This window comes from Coenobita brevimanus, chromosome 107 (assembly GCF_032717465.1).
Source record: "Coenobita brevimanus isolate Jiangsu-jjx chromosome 107, ASM3271746v2, whole genome shotgun sequence".
Lineage (NCBI taxonomy): Eukaryota > Metazoa > Arthropoda > Malacostraca > Decapoda > Coenobitidae > Coenobita > Coenobita brevimanus.
In genome coordinates, this window is record NC_137060.1 from 26,765,383 (window position 1) to 26,786,098 (window position 20,716).

Here is a 20,716-nt window from a genome sequence, read left to right on the forward strand (position 1 = left end):
GTTTTGCATTTTAATATTTTTTTTATATGAAAGGTATCTAGCACTGAAAGGGTTACTTATGGCTATTAGGGCTATATCTAGCCTTTCAAGTTGGAAAATTTTGTATGTGCTGAGTGAAGAGGTTGTAAGATCATTCCTAAGGTGAATGAAATCATCTGGAGGTATACTAAGAATTGCTACTTAACCTCATCATTGTGAATGATAATTTATATAAGTTGAATGAAATCATCTGGATATGGAAAAAGGGGTCAGAATTATTTTTTTATTCCCCGAGGTGGAAAAGACTTCAGATGACGAATGATGATGATAATGATGATTTTTGTTATGTATTAGGGCGCCATTTGGTCTGTTCTACCACGCTGCCTGGTTCACGACGCCACACCACAAGGAGGGCTTCATTGCATTCCTGGACACCATCAGCGCCATGGACGACGTCTGGCTCATCACCAACTGGCAGCTAATTCAGTGGATGAGGGACCCCACACCACTCTCCAGGATCAAGAGCTTCAAGCACTTTGAGTGCAATTATTCCGTGAGTTCAGGACTTGTTGCTGTATTTTAAGTGGCATAGGAGGCTTCATAGTGCCTCTTCCATAGTGATTTAAGCGCCTCTTCCATAGCAATTTAAGTGCTTCTTCCATAGCAATTTAAGTGCTTCTTCCATAGCAATCTAAATGCCTCTTCCATAGTGATTTAAGTGCCTCTTCTATAGCTACTTAAGTGCCTCTTCCATAGCGATTTATTTTCCATATTACGCCATAGCATTGTTTTGTATGGTAGACTGTATATTCTTTTGCTGTTGACAAAGTTTGCATCAGTAACATAACAGAGGATGTTGAAGTGTAATGTGCAGCAGGATAATTCTGTAAGGAAGAGGAACTCTGAAGAGGGACTGAGGCTTAGGTGAGGAAGGTGAGTAATATGCTTATTAGCTAAGTGTGCATGCTGTTGGTACTTTTTGTACTTTTTTGCTTTCGTGTTCCCGTTCCTTTTTCATTCTGTAGTGTCAACTGTGGCTGGAGTGATGATGATGATAGCTGCAGGTGTAGAGATGAATTGATGGAAAGGAATTTAGAACTGAAGTGAGTAGAAAGGTGAAGTGAGATTAAGTTTATGTTAGCAGTGAGATGAATTGTGAAGTATATTTAGGAGTGAGACCTAATAAGAAAGATTAGATAAAAGAATAAGATGAAAATTGAGAGTGAAAGTTAGGAGTGAAATAAGCATAAGAGTTCAGGTGAGTGTGGAGTGACTAAAGGACTGAGGTGAGTTTGAGGTTAACCACTTCAGCCAAAGGAGCTCTTAAAGGAAAGGAAGAAGATTTGAGTAGGTAATGAACCATTCTTGGACTCTCGCTGATACTGAGAGAAGGGAATGAAACGTTGGAATAGGTAAAAAAAAAAAGGGGGGGGAGGAGGTTGGGGAGGGTTGAGAATTGGGAAGGAAAAGAGGATTGAGAAGGAGGCTGGGGTGGGTAGAGGATTGGGAAGGAGGTTGGGATGGGTAGAGAAGAGAGAAGGTGTGGGTAGGTTGAGAAATGGGAAGGTTTGAGGTGGGCAGGAGGAGAATGGTCCACTTTGGTGTACATTTCAGTAATTCCTGTGTTCCATGACTTTGACAGGATCGTCAGCATTGCACGAACACGAAGGTGTGTAACGTGTGGCACAAAGGAGGAGTGCGGTATATGAGGACGTGTCAGGCCTGTCCCGAAGTATATCCTTGGACTGGAAGAACTGGTGTTCCCAGTCCTCTCAATGATGCATAATCTACACACTTCATTTTCATTACTTATTACATTTTCTCTTTTACTACATTTTTTCCTGGTCACTTTCTCTATTATGTTTTATCACTTTTTTTATTCTCCAGATCCCTTTTCCTTTTTATTATGTGTATTGGATTGCGTCTCAAAGACGTGAAATACACAAGACACTTATGTACTGACTTGTTTCCATACTTTGTCCATTTTGTTTGACTTTTTATTTACATGACAACATTGATATTTAAAAATTCTGAATTATTCCAGTCTCTTAACTCCTTATCCTCATGTTCTTTATCTGCAATTCTTCAGCTCTTTTTCTGAAATTGCTTTTATGAAGGCCTGTGCAACCATAGCCTTCAGTTTACTTGCTCCAAATGGCTTTTGATTGCTGTCACTCTATTTCTGTGTTTTCTGTTTTCAATAAATGAGTTATTATCATTGTTGTCTCCACTTCCTCTTTCTCTTAAAAGCATGACATTCTTTATTTCAAGTGTTTTGTTTACCCTGGATGTTTAATTGAACTTAAATGGCCTGTAGTCACTCAGTATTGCTCATAGCTTTCCTCGATTTCTTATTTTGAATTCTCTCACTCTTTTCTTTCTGTGATGCTTCTGGTATTTTAATTGGAGAGGTATAATTGTTACAGTTCAGCTTGTACCAGACAGTTTCTTCATGGAAAACCTAACTGAGCTGAACTGAAAGTACTGTATTTAGATGGATTTTGAGATAAATATTTGTTACACAATTTCCATTTAAGTATGCTTCTACTATTTAGGCATGTATTATTGGACTTATGTCGTTTCTGTTCCTAGATGCTCCCCCCCTCTTTTTTTTTTCTTTTTTTTCTTTCTTTTGATATTGTAGGCTATAACCAGTCTGCTTTGTTTTCCTTGAGCTTTCATGATTTGTTTTATCTGCTTTTTAACTGTAAAGATACAGTATTCAGTATTTTAGTGATAATTGAAAAAAAAAAAAAATCTTTAGTATGCAAATGGATCATGTTTAGATAAAGGGCAAAATGCATGTACTGTACTTTCTATATATTCCCTTTGGTTTTATCTGTCTGGCTGCTTTCATAATGCATCCTCATTATATATGTATTTTTGCAGATTCCACATATTTTTATAATTAGCTGCCATAGTTTCTGTTAGTCTTCCTGTTACATTAGAGCTATACATGTAAGTCTGGGGTCTACGAAGCCTTTTTGCTTCATCCCTCCCACTTTATGCTTTGTCCTTTCCCCCTCTCAACTTTTTAGTAACTCCTGTTTGTTTTCTTGTATAATTTCTCTACTTTTTCAGTTAGTTCTATTTCTTTTTCCTCCTCTACCCCTTTATCCCTCCTTCCCACCTTACCTCTCTTTGTCCATCCTTGACACTTTAGTTCACATTCCACGACCAAGACTAAACATTGGCCTTTACTATATCTCATCCTAGGGTTAGTTTTCCCACCCATTTACGGTACCTGGTAGGAAAGCAGACCTTATGCAGATTCCTTAAATTCTTGTACTGAACTTTTATATTCTAAGAAAGTTGTGTAGATATGTATATAGACTGTGTTTTATGGTGATGATTTCCCAGTTTTGAGGAGTGGAAGATTTTTTTCACTAGTGCAATATACTTCTAACATAACATCTTGGTCATATATTGAAGAAAACTGTTAGCCTTTAAAAAAACTTACACCTGTGATTTTTATAATTGTTATTGGTTTATAAAATTCCTGATGTAACCCTTGTAATGGCATTGACTGTGACCTTTGATTATGTTTAAATGTGATTTTTTTTTCCACTGGTAATATAAATACAGTACATATGTAATCCCTTCATTACATATCCCAAGTGTACAATTATACTTTTGTCTCACCTAAGCGATACTGCCTGCTACCGAGTTTCCTCCATAATTTTCAATATTCACAATATACTTGCTAGTTAAGTATCAGACTGTAGTTGGGAGTATATTGATAAAATTCCATTAATCCACATAGGTCTTTCACAGTAACTAAAACCTCTGGTGTTCTCTGCGGTTGCTTCTGTTCAGTTAGTGGCGTTGTCAGGAGAAAGTGCCGAGTTTGAGCTTTTTGTTCCCCTGCGTCTGTGACGCATTGTGTTTCTTTTTCTCATGCACCAAAAGCAACAGTTATACAGTACATTAAAAACGAATGAAATACATGATAATGATGTAAAGATGGAGTTTTTATTACCGAGTTTATCTGCCTGTATTATATTAAGCGAATTACAGTAGGGTGCTTTGATGAACCTCAGTTTGAAGGATGTTTGTGGTTGTGTCAGTTATTTTTCTAATCTGAACACAACAACTGGATCTTGCAAGCAGTTAACACCATGACTCTTCATTTGGTATTGATTTGAAATAAGGTGTTGTAAAATATCGTTTATTTGCTTCCACAATAAATTAAGAGCCATTTAATTTTCATAAAAGCACCATTTACATTGAAGATTTAAAGGTAATGCCAATTACTAAATGCGTAAATTAAAAGTGGACACATTATTTCTGCTACTTAATAGTTATTCTTGTAACACTTACACTCACAAATTTTTAACAACCAATTTGCATTAAAGGCAGGTATTTAAATAATATGGTAGTACAGGTATATGGAAAAGCAGATCCAAGTTCATAGTTTGTACAGTACCTAGTAGGCATTTATATCAGATTTTATGCTCAAAATATTTTAGCACTTGGCATTTGTACCGTAATGCTGTCATTTAGAATGTGACCTGGCCTAAACCTTGCCTAGTAATAACAGAGCCTTAGACAGACAGAAAATTTACTAAAATACAGGAACACTTGAATACTTCACAGTTTGATTTTCAGATATTTGCTGAGAATTATAACTACATGTATAACTACATAATTTGTTACCCCGTGTAGTATAGTAATACCAAAACCTTCTTAGTTTAATTAAGTGACAATCTGAGTGTTAGCTGGTTACAAGGTAGCCTATTAACCTCCTCACTGCTGATGATATCCATCATTGCCAAGAGTTTAGATTGCCATTGGCATCAGTTGATGTGGTCCTGCCAAAAACTGCATGGTAAACTGGGGAAAATGCTACAGAAATTCTTTCATTGTATTATTCGTATATGTTCATTTGGATTCTGTCTTTATTCTCTGTATTTTTCAGAATGATTAAGCAATAAAAAAAAAAAAAATGACATGACACATGCAGAGGGGTACACAAAATTTCACAAAGGACTCAGCAATGAAGGTGTTAAAAACAGCATTAACTTCTGCAATGTAAAACTGCTAGGTTGTATTGCAGCTTCTGGTGTAAACTGAAAGTACAAATGGAAAACCAATATTTAATTATTGATATACTGTAGTTTGAGTGAAAGTGCTAAGATAAGCTAGCAAATTATTTGGGTAATAAATGATTGGAACTTGATATTCATTTAGTATGGATATCTTTGCAATACAAAAATGTGTGGGTGCTTCATGATGGTCTACTTAACAGGACATCTACAATGCTTGTCACAGTAACATAAAAAAATAAAAGCTTCAAGGGTCATACTAAAGGTGGCATGAGAGGCTTCTTAACACCTCCACTTTAGTTATTTATTTTGCATACTACGCCTTAACATTCTGTTCTATGTTATTTATGCCAGTCTGGATACTGATATAGTTCACGTTAGTAACATACAAGCAGATACTGAGGTTCAAAGAGCAGACTAAATAGCTAAGGAAGAGGTGCTAGGAAGTCTCATGTGCCACCTAGACTATCACCCCAAGTCTATTAATATGCTCCTCTATAATGTCTCACAACTACATTTTTCAACCCAGTTTTTTATCCTAGTATGAACGTTAGTGAATACAGGGACAACTCACTTGAATTTCACCTTAGTGAAAAAATGAACACATCAAGGTTTAAATTAATGTAAGAACAAAACAACTTGATGGGTGATGATGGTGGGTTTGGTGCTGGAAAGGGATGTCTTCATGTGGTGGCACCAATATAACAAGGCTGCTCCACTGGTTGGTTATACAAACATCCCTCTGCTCCTTCCCTATCCCATGAAACAGGAAGACGGACTGCAAGAGAAGGGCAACTTCATCCTGCAATCCACCTAGCCCACATTCAGATAAGCCTGGCACCATAACAACTATACAACAGTGGTGGGCTTAAGAGTCATTGGTCTGGTACATGGCTCCCTTAATACAATGCGGCAGTGCACGAGTCTGATATGTCTCAGAAACTTAGGGTAGTGATATGCCTAATGTCATGACTGAATAAAATGGGACTGTAAGTTACAGTACATTAGGGATTACGGGAACTGCCTCTGGAGTTGTGACAGTAAAATTAGTGAGCTCTGAGGTTTGTGATTAGTAGTTACCAATCTTGAAGTTAATTATGATTACATTAACAACCCAGATAACAGACATATCTGATGGACAAGATGAACAAGATGAACCATTTTTAATGTTTCAGTAAAAGAAATAGTTCAAAAACTATTTTAAAAATATAACCGCTGCTGAATCCTCTTGCACTTCACATTATGTATTGCAGTAACTACCAAAGCACATTGTTTGTCAAATATATCAAGATGATACGATTACAGTCATCCCCATTTTTTTGCATTGTGACATTGTTGGTTTTGATTATTCAAGGATGAGTAAACCATCTCAAAATACACTAGTCTAAGATGTATTTTGTTAAATCATCTGAAAATACACTGTAAATAAGTAGATTTTTATGTGATGTTTTGGGGCACTAAAAAAGGGGTCTTTGGGCAGTTATATACTGGGTACGGTAGTTAGATTATGACTGTGGGAGCCCTTTCAGATGAGTTTTCGTTATTTGTGAATTTTTGCTATTTGTGGGCATCTGTTCTCACAAGAAACAAGGGATGATGGTACATTAAAAAAAAAAAAAAAAAAAGTGTATTAAAATTTAATATTCTCCAGCTGAACTGAAAAGCCACATTAATGATAACCTATACGATGAATCACGTCATGATCTTGCTTCAAACATCATAAAGTACAGTACAGTAGTTTGATCATAAAATATCCCCATTCATAACTCACGACACCAAATTTTTCATGCTACGTACATTCACATTAACTGTCTTATCATAATGAACTAGGTTTTTGTAATGTGCACTTAAGAGTGTTGTTCCGTAGCTGCATTACTGTTGTATGTTCGTATCTAAGCTAAAAGCAGCTAAAATTACACAAGTATAGTACACCAAGTATCAACAAACAGTAAGTGTCAGCTGCATTTGAATATGACTATTACAGATATGAAACATGGAAAACTATCATTTCAGTAATATGATGTGACATGGAGGGGTACCATACTGTAACTCTAAACATTAACACTGGAACCATCCACTTAACATTATAAATCAGTCTAAATAACTACTTTCAATTGTTGCACTATATGATGCCCAGAATCTCAATTAATCACTAACTAGATGTTTTATGCTGAACTTAAATATATCGTACAACTCAATACACTACTCGTACTTTGAAAACACTACTGAAGGTCGTATAATTAATATACTTTAATAGTTTCATCTATTACCATCCACTGTATTTGAACTAATATGGAAAACACACTTGAATTTACAGCAAAGAGCAGTCTTGTACACCATGGATGACAAGGCACTATGAATGTAGTCCTTATACAAACCTCAGCTGTGGTTACTAACTCGTCCATTACATACCACTAAAAAATGGGAATTTATGTGCAACACTTTAATCCCACTCAGGAATAGCTGCTTCTCTTACAGTTACAATTATAAGAGCTGTCATTTTCTTCTGTCCAGACTTAAAACTTGCTTTGTGAGATCAGTCCTCCATCTTTGCATCCCCAAAGCTTGATATCCCAAATACCCAAAGAAGTTACAATGTACTTAAAAGCTAAAAAACAAAGTCAATAAAAACAGTATATAAGGCCGTATGATACATTTTCTTACCACTAGTCTTACACATTGTCTGAGAACACATATTATAAAGACAAACCACTGATTCTTTCAAAGATGAATCTCACAACAAATAAACACAATTTCTGGGGAGATAACAAAATACAAACAAAGCAGCACAAAGATCCCAGTTACCCATCCCATGGTCTTTCAACAAAAATTTTAAAGATAGCTGTCAAAACCAAAGGGATTACACATGTACTGACTGATTCCGTAATGTCACTGCCATCAATCCTTCAGGTTATAAATCTTCTTCTAATGCAATACTTTTTTATTTTTCTACTGTTTACTCATTAAAATGTATTTGGTATTAAATTATAATAGTTGCCTTATCAATACATTTGTATAATCCTACAAATTTGGATTGGCACAATACTTTAATCAAAATTCCCAATTACTTAACTATATTTGCCCTCCCTATACTACATGCAGCAATACCCTCTAACATAAATTTTGTCACAAATAACATCTGTTTTCCTCAGTCAGGAAAACTCTTCCTTTCATGTGATTGTTATTCCAAAACCAACCTTTCACATTAAGAGGCACTATGGGAAGGAATTAATAGTGCTTTGGGTTGCCTGAGTAAGTATATATAATAATCCGGAGAAGAAAACAATGTTCATGAACAGGAAAAGCCAAGAATGTAAAGCACTGCATAGGAGTAAACAGGCAGTCCAAGAGCAATGATGTGCTTGTGAGTAATAATATGAATGTGTGTGAAGATGTACAAGTTACCAGAAGGAAATTCAGGAATTAGGGATGCATTAAAAAGCCAGTTCTCAAAGGAAGGCCTCTCTTTCACTAGTTCCTCTAAGCAGCTAGTTACAGGAGGTGTGAAATTAACCCCTTAAATCCAACAATGTATTTTCAGTTTTGTTCAGGCTACCTTCAGACCATTTATTTTCAGCTTAAGGAGAGAATTCAGGATGTAGAATGGTTAGTGGAGACTGTTTCTGAACTCATTACTTCAAATAATTTCTCCATCATTAATAAAACTGTCTGGAGGTACGAAGAATAAATGAAAAAACATGACATCGGACTACAGTGGTTAATGGTAGGGAAGCACTGAGAAATGAAGGATTCGATGGGTTTCTCATGGGTGCGTGGGAATGCTTATTTCAGAGCACAAAGCACCCCTTCTGATACCATAAGGCTTCACTGGGCATCTTGTACATAGAAGATGGTTGAGGATGCATGAGGGTGTCTGGGGGTCCATAGAGATATTAACAAGTGTGTACAGAAGCTGAACTCAGAGCACAACACATCCCTTCTTATTCTTCTTGGCTGCAGGCTTGGCAGGCGGTCTCTCAGCCAACTGGAACTTGCGAATGATGCGAACGAGCTCGTAAAATGACTGATCCACGTTGGTCCGCGTTTTAGCTGAACACTCAATGTAGGGAACCTTCAGCTGTCGGGCAACTGTGTGGGCCTCCTCAATGCTGGTCTGGAGATGGGAAAATGGTTCAGGTGTAATATGGAAACAATTAACTAATGGGTTTACCTGTTATTCAAACATTGTCCAGTACTGTAAAATGCAGGACAGAAAAAAAGGGCAAAAGTACTACATGTGGGACCTTCAGAGACCTTCGGTTAATGACGTAAGGTACGTTATGTGATGTGGTGTGGTTCTGCTGAAGTCGCTAAAGTCTGTGAAAGTGAAGTATTTTTTTTTTTTTTTTTTCCCCAAAAGATCGTTATTGACAGACAAATGGACAGGGCCTTTCCTGGAAACCTACCTAAGGTTGAGGTTAGGTATAGTTCAGCAAACAAGGGATGAGAGCATGACAAAAAGAACTGTCAAAGCATGCCCAAAGAAATGTTTCAAACATTCACTCACCATTTAAGTTTGGCTGGCGCTAGCTCATAGGCCAAATCTTCAAATATACACTTTTTTTTTTTGGGGGGGGATACATCCAACACATAATCCCCAATAAACAAATAAAAATTATTGAAAATAATAAGGAATGCATGTTTTCCAGTTTTATTTTCATGAAATGGACTCCTATGAGGAAAAAAAAAAAAAAGTATTTGTCATCAGTGGATAACCATGAAGTGACAGCCTTACATAGGTTAGATTCCAAGGTGGTGATTGGTTTTTCGATTATGTAACGCCACCAAAGGAGAAAAATTGATCATCTACCTTTAAATGTATTGGGCTACGGTTGCCTAACCTCAGGTTCCTACACCTCAAAAGGAGAAAAATGGAATTGGTTATTTGTATGAAAAATATGGGGTGGAAGGCAGAGAATGAAGTATGTTGATAAAATTAGCTGCATCAGTGATTAAAAAGACACTATTAATATTTGCTGCAATTTTATAAATTTTGCGCTCGTCAGTATTATTTAGGAGCGCCGATATAAATTTTTAGCCTCGTTACCGTCACCACCCGACTGGCAATGAGAGAGACGTGCTCCTCTTCTTTTGCTTATTCCACCGGCTCGAGGTAAGCTGTATGCACGCGTAATATATCCAATGAACCACAAGTATATGTAGAATAAGTTGATATATATAACAGACAAGTAATTTTGTTGTAACAAGGAATCCGAGTGTCTCTAGATGGGCCATGCTGTGTTGATACCTGGGACATGCACTGTGGGGCCATTTCTGTCATTTTTCGTGCGGGAATGATACTAGGGTAATTTGTGATTGTGATACTCATATATAATTTGTACCGATCAAGAGATTATTAGCTCAGGGTACTGAAAACTATACCGGGCAGTTCTTTCATCCTTCCTAAACCCGTTGTTTTTGGTTTACGCCAAACTCATGCCGGGAAAAAATACAGTAAGGCGCCTATTAGTCTGCTAAACAGCGATTCTTTTGGAAACATTCGTTTCAGATCATTAATTCCCTTTACGTACAGTACTCTGTTTACATTGGAAACTGCATTTCATATGGAGGCCACCACAGCTACCTTTTGTCAAGGCGCCAGGATTTGGTAGATTATGATACTGAAGAAATGTCTGTTATGCTAGAATGCTTCACATAAAAAAACCCATTTGGAAACTACAGTTTTAGTCTGGGAGTTTAGTGTTAAGGTTAATATATACCAATTATCGTTCGAAAATCGATATATATATATATATATATATATATATATATATATATATATATATATATATATATATATATATATATATATATAAACTGAATGACTACCTTATTGGTTTTCAGATATATCGTGTGTGTGTGTGTGTGTGTGTGATAAAATTCCAGTCGCATAGGCGTCGGGGGAAAGATTTTTCAAATTACTACTGGACGAACCTGCTCCACGAGAATCGACAGCCTAGAAAATATTCATATGATGTGATGCAGCAAAACATTTACACAGCAAAATTATGAGTGTTATATTAAACAGAAAGCAAGAAAGACTTCTTGATAAATATAGCTTTAATATGATTAAAATTAATCAGTGTAATGTTCCTTATTTCGATACAACGTAATACCATATATCCCTCATACCTTGTGTGAAATCATTAAGTTCAGAAGGCAGCATAATGGTTCATATTCCGACTAGTGTTACTGCCCCCACCCTCCTGTTTTATTTTTTTTTATAATTTTTTGTAATTGCTGAATTCTTCCCCAATCAAAGCTCCACGTACCAAACGCTGGTGCTCCAAATCCGCCTTGTTGCCCACCATCAGCATAGGGAACTCGTCTCTGTCCTTCACACGCAGGATCTGTTTGTGGAAGCGTGGCAACTCGTCAAAACTGCCACGGTCGGTGACGGAGAAGACAAGTAGGAAGCCCTCGCCGGAACGCATGTACTGTTCTCTCATGGCGCTGAATTCCTCCTGTCCTGCTGTATCAAGGACTGGAAAAGCGATATTTAGTTAGTTTTTTTTTATACATCTAAAACACAGTGCATGGTGCAAAGGCAGAAACATTTTTTCGTAACATTAAGAACACTACAGTATAGAAAAAAAAAAATGTTTTTTCAAGACCAGGAACTCACTACGACTGTACAATAAATTTTTGCAGCATCAGTAACAGTACTGAAATGTAGATCCAAAACCGCACAGAAAGTGAAAACCAATACTTTTTTTTTTTTTTTTTTTACAGACCGGTACTTAAGTGAAGGAAAAAAAAAAAGGACATTAATACCTTACGTAAACATGACAGACACTTAAATTATTCCATTCATGTCGTAAAATTATTAGGCAGTAGGCATAATAAAAATAAAATACAAGGCGTCGTTTTTAAAATGTGATAAAAGGAAGAAGCCTATTATGGAACAAAAAAAATAAAACTAAACGCGAAGAAGCACCCGTGAGTGCAACACCTGTACCCTATAAACAATGAAGTGACTCTGATCTCTGGCCATTAGGTCTCAAAATCGAGTTAGTTCATCGTTGCCTGACCCTCAACACTTCCACCAGGACCTCTGACCTGCTGTTCTCTTAAGATGATATCATCCTTGGCTTACCCTCAACTTTTGTGTATTCCAAGTCGCATCACAACTCTCTCTCTCTCTCTCACACACACACACACACACACACACACACACACACACGTACAGCGAAAAAGTACACCTCACGCTACTGCATATAGATGAAAGAAGTGAATAAAACCAAAGCTTGTGAATGGAGGCAGTGAAAGCAGGCAAGACTGATGGGTTGATTGGTGTAAAGGCGGTATGTGGGCCTGTGTGTGTGTGTGTGTGTGTGTGTGTGTGTGTGTGTGTGTGTGTGTGTTGGGGGTTATGCCTACCGGTGGATGTGTGTGGGTGTTATGTTTGCGTGTGTATGTGCATGTGTGTGTTGGGGGGGGAGTTGTGTATGTGGGTTTGTCTATTTCCCGGTATATGTACGAGTGTGTTTATGTATGCTTTTAAGTATTAATCGTACACTGAGAAAGTAACAAAAGAAAAAAGTCAACGTCTAATGAAAGAAGGAAAAAAGGCGCTTTGAACTTGTCAAAAAATGTGACGTAAAATAAATAAATAAAGGCAGGGTCTACTAGGAATGAAAGAAATGAAAGCCGAGATTGGAACAGTATGTGGGTTGACGAGAGAGCCAGCCTCCCGTGTGTGTGTGTGTGTGTGTGTGTGTGTGTGTGTGTGTGTTAATCTGTACCGGGTAAGTTGGCGTGGGATTATGCCTGTCTGAGTGCGTGTAGGTGCACTATTTGTATATGTTTGTGAGTGCCTAGTACAGGTACCTCTTTTTATTTTTATTTTTTTTTAGTGATAAAGAACTAAAGGCTGAAAGCTTTAAGAATGCTCTTTCCTGGGATAACTGGACAAAATAGAGTATATACCGGTATGCTCCACGTGAGGTTTGTATGTAACCTAGGCCTATACAGTATATATAATCTATATGTATATATTGAGTGAATATATGGAAAATATATATATAGCGGTAGTAAGGGAATATTCGCTATGAAAAAATTATATATACACCTGAGTTACAGTAAGGCCTAATGTTTAATCGGCTACATGAGTGTACTTAAAGATAGGCATGAGTACGAATTTGTGTGTGTGTGTGTGTGTGTGTGTGTGTGTGTGTGTGTGTGTGTGTGTGTGTGTGAGAGAGATTTTATATACACTACACCCAGACCTACACCCACACTCACACCCACTTCTGTGCACTTGCCAAAACGCACACGCCTACACACACCTACACACGACGCACACTCTCACTGTCTATATAAGTACTTCTAGTTTACTACTTAACATAGTCTCTCTCTCTCTCTCTCTCTCAAGATAGTGAGGGTAGTGTGGGTGGGATGACAAATATAGAAATAAATATGGTGTCTTACGGGTGACTGGCCCCTCTCTCACTTTCTCTTCTCTGTTTCTCTTGGTTTTCCCTTTTCATTTTAGGCCTCTCTCTCTCTCTCCCCCCTCCATATCCTTCTCTTCCCTCCACCGCTGTATATCCCTCCTTCCCTCTCCTTCCCATCCCTCCATCGTTATATCTTCCTCCCGCCTTTTCTCCCTCAACATGGCACTCTCTCTCTCTCTCTCTCTCTCTCTCTCTCTCTTCCCACCTCCATTACCACTATCTGAAGGCTATCTTGCGGTATCTTGCAACCCCTTTTAAAATCCCGCCTCTCTCTCTCTCTCTCTCTCTCTCTCTCTCTCTCTCTCTCTCTCTCTCTCTCTCTCTCTCTCTCTCTCTCAAGTAGTGTGTCAGATGAACAAGCAAACTGAAACTTATAGTACCGTATGTCAGAAGATGGAGAGGTAGACTGAGAAGTTAGACGGAGACGGGCAGGTTGAGAGAGAGAGAGAGACAGTGAGGAAGGTGGGAGTGGGTATGAGGGAGGGTGGCGGGTAAATTTTCAGCGTGTGGGAGAATGGGTTGCGCCTGAATGGGGAGGAAATACCGAGGGATTCCTTTTGTCTATAGGTTGCCCCTGACAGGAAGCGGCGTTAGGTGATGGAGTAATGGAGAAGTGAGAGGTAAAGACAAATTGCTGCATAAAATTTACGATTATTTACTCACACTTTCCATGTTATTATCTATCTTTCTGACTAATCTACTTGTATCATCATCATCAGCCAGAGGTAGTGCACTAAATGACGATCTTCATTATTTTCCACTCACCTGTTGGCTGTGAGCTTGTCGAATCCTACTTTATTTCATTCTTTCGTCTCTTGATCTTGTACTCTCTCTGCCGTTTCCTCTGACTCCATTTATAGGTTGACAGTTTTATATTCTGATCACCCACCAGTTATATCTGCTACAAAGACGTGACCAGCCTGACGCAACACACACACACACACACACACACACACACACACACACACACACACACACACACACACACACACCTTCAGCAGCCTACACCCAACCTTCTTTAGTCACCCTGTTCTCACTTTTCTCATTAAATCCACTTTACTCGCACACCCAGTCTCTCATTCTCCATTCGTTCCATCTCAGAGTATTTCCGTTCTCTTTATTGTTCCACTGCATTAATCTTCACACCGCACCAAAAAGCCCTGACCCGATGTTACTGTCCCACCATTTTTTTCTACTATCTCTTTTTGCGTTACTATCCTTATTTTCATCTCAGGATCAAATAGCGTTGTCATATTCTTCTCTATAATAAACAGCCTTGAAGGGATCAAAAGGGTCTTGTTTGTTTTCCTCTGTACCTCTTGTGTCACTTGTTCTTCAGAGGCATTCTGTCTTGACAACGCTCACTCTTGGTCTATATCCTTTAATTTATCGTCCACGTTACACTGCTGTACGTTGGACATAAACCATCTCTTTACTGGATCCTCAAGGGAAAAGAAAAAGAAAAAATCAGCCTTTTCAATTAAGTAACGTTGCTTCTTTCTGATGACTTTGCTCTTCATGGGAGAGACTGAGCCGAAAAGATTAGATATAGTAAACATTAACCCCTTCAGTCCGACAAGCATTTCATACGTTGAATTTATCGTTTGGCAGTAGCAAGAGTAAACTGAAAAGAATGACATTACCGTATGAAAGTTTATGTAGTAGTGGTAGATAAGGAATAAGGAGTAAATTGCGCAAAAATTAAGATTGAAATAAATCTGGTAACAGCACGGAGCTTAATATGCAGCGACAGACAACGAAATATTAGACAACAGCAGAAAATTAGCAGCGTCGAGGTGAAATTGGGAAGGGACATCAAGTAAGAAAAAGAATGCGTAAAATCGGTACCTTAAAAAAACTGGCCAATGAATGAAAATCAAATATACAGACAGACAGCGATGTATTCACAAACCCATTGACAGAGCACCATAAACAACAACAAAAAAAAAAAGAAGAAGAAGAAGGGTGGAAGCAAGCCAGAAGGAGACTCGCTTAATTTGAAATAGACACCTACCCGGTCTCTCTCTCTCTCTCTCTCTCTCTCATTACCACCTTCAGCACAGGCGAGAGGCATGCAATGAGCTGTTAGGGCCCATTAATACTGTCATGAGAGAGAGAGAGGGGGGGAGGGGGGAGTGTGTGGGATGTAACCTGAAACTTTAAGTATGAGGTAAGGCTCGATATGAGAGAGAGAGAGAGAGAGAGAGAGAGAGAGAGAGAGGGAGGGAGGGAGGGAGGGAAAGGGTGAGAAACGAAGAAAGAAGGGAGGGAAGGAGGGAGCGATGGAGAGTCTCTGAAGTAAGAATAGAGGTGAGGTGAAGCGAAACGAACCGTCCATCCATCCATCCATCCATCTATATATCCACCCCTTCATCCATCCATCCATCCATCCATCTATATATCCACCCCTTCATCCATCCATCCGTCCATCCATATAGACCATTTCTTGTCCATCCATCAATCCATCTGTCCATTCCTCGTCTATTCAACTATCCATCCATCCACCCAGTAATAATAATAATAATAATAATAATAATAATAATTAGTGGTAGATTAATATAGCCAACCAATCAGCACCAAACTCTCCCTATGAATAATTATCAACCAGTCATCCATTCATCCACCCATCCATTATCTGCCAGTATCTACCTGTTTATCTATCTATCTACCGTAAATATGTTTTTGTGTCAGTATACCGATATTTATTTATCTATCTATTGTATGTGTCCATGCTGTATATCAGCTATCATCCATCCATCCATCAGTGTATCTATATATGTGTCTGTCTATATGCCGACGATGGATCGCGTCTTGTGTAACCAATAGTGGGAGTTTCGGTAATTGTGGTAGTCAGGATAATTGTGGTAGTTGTGGTTATGATTGGTTGACTCTCTCTCTCTCTCTCTGTGTTTGTTTGTGTGTGTGTGTGAGAGAGAGAGAGAGAGAGAGAGAGAGAGAAATGGGTAGGGGAGGGTCTCGCCAAATAAAATACACACACATGAACGCATGCACACGTACACACAAACACACACGTCTGCAATATCCGACCTTGCCTGGTAGTTGTGGTGGTGGTAGTGTGGTAGGTGGTGGTAGTGGTTGTGATGGCAGCGGTGATGGTGGTTGCTCTGGTAGTTATGGTGGTAGTTGTGGAGATGGCTATGGTGGTAGTTGTGGTGTTGATGGTGGTAGTTGTGGTGTTGATGGTGGTAGTTATGGTGCTCTTGGCTGATGGTAGTTGTGATGGTGGGTGTGGTGTTGGTAGTTGGTTGTGTTGGTTACAGCTGTGATAATTGTGGTTGATAGCGGTAATTGTGGTACTGATGGTGGTTATGGTAGTTGTGGTATCTAAAAGGGCCAGGAATAGTGGTAGATGTTTGTAGCAAAAATTGTGGTAGCTACCCAGGTGGTGATGGTGATGGTGGTTGTGGGTGACAGTGGTGACGTCTGTGGTATGTGGTAATGGTGGTAGTTGTGGTCGTGGTGATAGCTGAGGGTACAGAGGGAGAGAGAACAAATTGGAATGGTGGTCGTTGAAATAGTTGAGGTTGATGATGGTAGTACTGGTAGGGATGGTGGTAGTTGTGGTAGTGGTGGGGGTACAGGACGGGATTGTGGTACCGGTAGTTGTGGTATGACGGTAGTTATGGTAAGGATAGTGATTGAGATGGTAGTAGCTGTGGTGGAAATTGACGGTGGAAATTGTGGCACGCAAGATGGTACTTATGGTAGGGATGGTGGTAGCTGTGGTAGAAATGGTAGTAAACGTGGTTGTGGTGAAAGTAGTGATAATAGAGATGTAAAGAAAGAGTAATGATGGTAGTGGTAGGAATGGTGGTAGTTGTGGTAGGGATAGTGGTAGTTGTGGTAGGTGGTGGTGTAGGGGCGGGCAGAGAGCCAGCCACAACAACCTAGCTCTATATTGCAGTGAGAGAGAGTGAGTGAGTGAGGGTGAGAGAGGATAAGGGTGGCTGAGAGAGAGAGAGAGAGAGCAATGTGTTTTTATCTTTCAGTTCAGTAGCACTTTCGTTAGAGAGTAGCTTGCCAGCCTCTCTCTCTCTCTCTCTCTCTCACACACACACACACACACACACACACACACACACACACACACACACACACACACACACACACACACACACACACCACACACACACACACACACACGGTCACTGTCATTCGTCTCCTCGTGTTTCTCGCTACTTCATCTATCTGTCTATGAGTCTTCATCTGAACTGAAACATGAGAGAGAGAGAGAGAGAGAGAGAGAGAGAGAGAGGAAGAGGCAGAAAGCACGGGAAATCATCTTGTTAAAGGTCTCTCTCTCTCTCTCTCTCTCTCTCATTCTTCATATGTACCTACCTACCTCCCCACAGCCTAATTACCTACCAGTATTCCCATCTATTAATTTATCTATCTACCTACCTGTCTACTCTTCAACTTGACATTTTATCTACTGGTACCTATCAACCCGCTTATCTTTCTACTTACCTGCTAACTTACTTACCTTCCTACTAACTTACCTACCTCCCTACCTGTCTGCCTAGCCTGCCTGCCTACCTCTACCTGCCTGGCTGCCAACTTACCTACCGACCGAATTTCTTGTTTACTTACTTAGCTTCTAATTTACTCCCCTCCTCGCTACTTACCTGCCTACCTACGTACTTACTCTCCTCCCTTCCTACCTGCTTACTTATGTACTTACTTACCTCCTTACCAGCCTGCCTACCAACGTACTTATTCTTCTTCCTACCTTCCTACCTACGTACCGGTACTTACTCTCCTCCCTCCCTCCCTACCTACCTACATACTCTCCGTACCTACCTGCCTACCTACCTACTTACCTGACTACTTACCTACCTACCTACCTACCTCCATTCATCAACTTACTCCACCACTCGTATCTACCGTCCGACGTATTCTACATTTTTTTTCATTGTGTATTAGTGTAATTAGTCTCATTGATGTTAAAAATGTTGACTGACAAAGCTAACATGAGTATATATTTTTAAATGGTGAGAGACTGACTAGGAGAGTGTATGTGAGTGAGGTGGTGGTGGTGGTGGGGGGAGAGGAAGAATGAAAGCGAGAGTGAGGTGGAGGGTGAGGGTGGAGAGGTATATGAATGAGGGGGGTGTCGGTTGGAGACAGGCCAGCATGATGACGGGACACAGAATGACAGAGGCGTTTCTTCTGTGGCCACCTCTTCCGGGCGTTTGACAATAGGCAGATATATAAACACGTGTACCCTATAGGTATAAAATTCAGGTAGGCAGGTTGGTGGATGGAGAGGTATGTATAGTAGGTAGGTAGGAGGATGGAGGAGATAGGCAGGTAAGTAGATGGACAAAGAGGCAGATAGGTGGATGGAGACTAGATAGGCAGGTGGATGGAAAAGTAGGTAAACAGGTAGGTAAGTGTATAAGTAGGTAGCAGCCTAAGCCTGGTTGGATGCGGTGCCTAAACTTTGTGGGAGTGAGTGGAACAGAAACAGTAAGTACTGATAGGTTGGTAGAACTAGGTAGACAGTACCGGTACTTGCTAGGGAGGTAGGCAGGCAGATCAGTAGGCAGGTAGGTAAACAACTAAGTAGGACAAGGTAGACAGTTAATTAGGTCAATAGTAGGTAATACAGGTGCTCTTATGTACTATGTGTGCTTTATGGTGCACTAATTCTAAGTTGTACAATGTTCTTAATGTACTAAGTGTGCTCAACAATGTACTACGAGCTCCAAGTTACAATAAGTATTCTGTCATGTATTACTAGTGCTCTGTGGGATATTATTTTCCAAGATGTATCAAATAAGCGATGTGATATACGAGGCATCGACCCTCCCGTACTAATGTGCTAAAATGTGCTGCAGGTGTACTCACTATCCAGCTTGGCCACGACGTCATCAATAACACACTGCTTGGTATACGAGTCCTCGATGGTGGGGTCATAGTCCGTCGCGAAGTAACTCTGTAACATAAACAAACATAAACACACTAGTAAACACACAAACTGAACCATAAACACGCCTAAGTAATCGAGTAAAGCTTTCATTCTGTGTAATATTCTTTTAAACCAGGCAATTTCTTTTACTCGATACAACTCATAAAATAGTGATAATAATCCCCATATTATTAACATATGGTACCGGTTATCAGTGTGGTGCAAATGGTACCAAAATGAATATATGTCAGGGAACCGTAGCACAATTATAGACGATAGTAGTAGTATTAGTTGCAGCAGCAGTAGTAGTGGTGGTGGTACAGCGGTAGTAGTATTAGTAGTAGTAGTAAAAATGGAGACAGTGAAGGGAGTGCACCCAGTAAATAAGGGTCCAGCTTATCACTTTCTCTATGGGCAAGGGGTAAGAATAGCGGTACCTGTGCAGCCCACGTAAAGGTATTCAGGGAGGGTCGTAAAAGGGGACCAAAGACGGGTGGAGTGGGAGGAGGGACACTGCTCTTCCACACTAGGGATGTGGTCACGCCTACGCCTACCACATGTGTTGCACGTAGGCTGACACATCCTTACACATAGCCTAGCACATCCTTACACACAGGCGGGGTAACATTATAGCCAGACCTCCATATCCTCTGATTCATTTCCCTAAGATAGTTGTTGAAGTCAAAGGCCTGTAGTCTGGTCGGGTAAGGAAGGTCCCTCACACCTCCTTCTAAGAGATTTATTTTGCGTTTTACTCCTTACTCTCCTCTTTTGTGTTATATCTCAAAGAACACCATAATCAACAAACATAAACTGATATCAAAGAGCCGTATCCAGAAATAAATCGCTATGGGAGAGGCGTTAGGGAACTTTCTTCACCCACGAGAATACGGACCAAATTCAATCTTTCGGTACAATAAAACAAAAACTCTGCCCTAACGGTGGACGTGTTGAATTGCAAATGAGTAAATGCCGGTAGGTTTATGTGCCCGACTTTGGGTAAATACTTGACAGTCCGTTCTCCCAGACCCAGCAGCCTTCCTACGTGTCACACACCACGTCACCACTTCGGCACCAATACCCGTTGTCCGTCCTGAGTACATGCTAGGGCTGTCTCACTCAGGACTGGTGTACGATAGGCTACTGGTATGAAAGCGATAATTTTGTGATAAGTCGATGGGTCTTACGAACGAACAGTAAAGTTTATTTTGACATTTTAAATCATTCTGTTCTCTGCCCCAGTCTGGGCTTCAACTCCCTTTCTCTAACCTTTCCTTTCTCTAACCACTTAAAGCCAAGTGTGA

The 20,716-nt window shown here is 39.6% G+C and overlaps 1 protein-coding gene across 1 annotated transcript in view; it reads right to left on the reverse strand.

Annotated features, from left to right (window-relative positions):
* Positions 1–3,605: 3,605 nt before the first annotated feature.
* Ras64B (ras-like protein 2) overlaps positions 3,606–20,716 on the reverse strand; it is a 28,436-nt gene continuing 11,325 nt past the window's right edge. The window contains exons 2-4 of the mRNA XM_080285705.1: positions 19,352–19,439; positions 11,297–11,508; positions 3,606–9,138 (exon numbers count right to left, since the gene is read on the reverse strand). Coding sequence (XP_080141831.1) covers positions 8,944–9,138; positions 11,297–11,508; positions 19,352–19,439 — 495 coding nt within the window. The 3' untranslated portion in view covers positions 3,606–8,943. The remainder of the gene's footprint in view (positions 9,139–11,296; positions 11,509–19,351; positions 19,440–20,716) is intronic.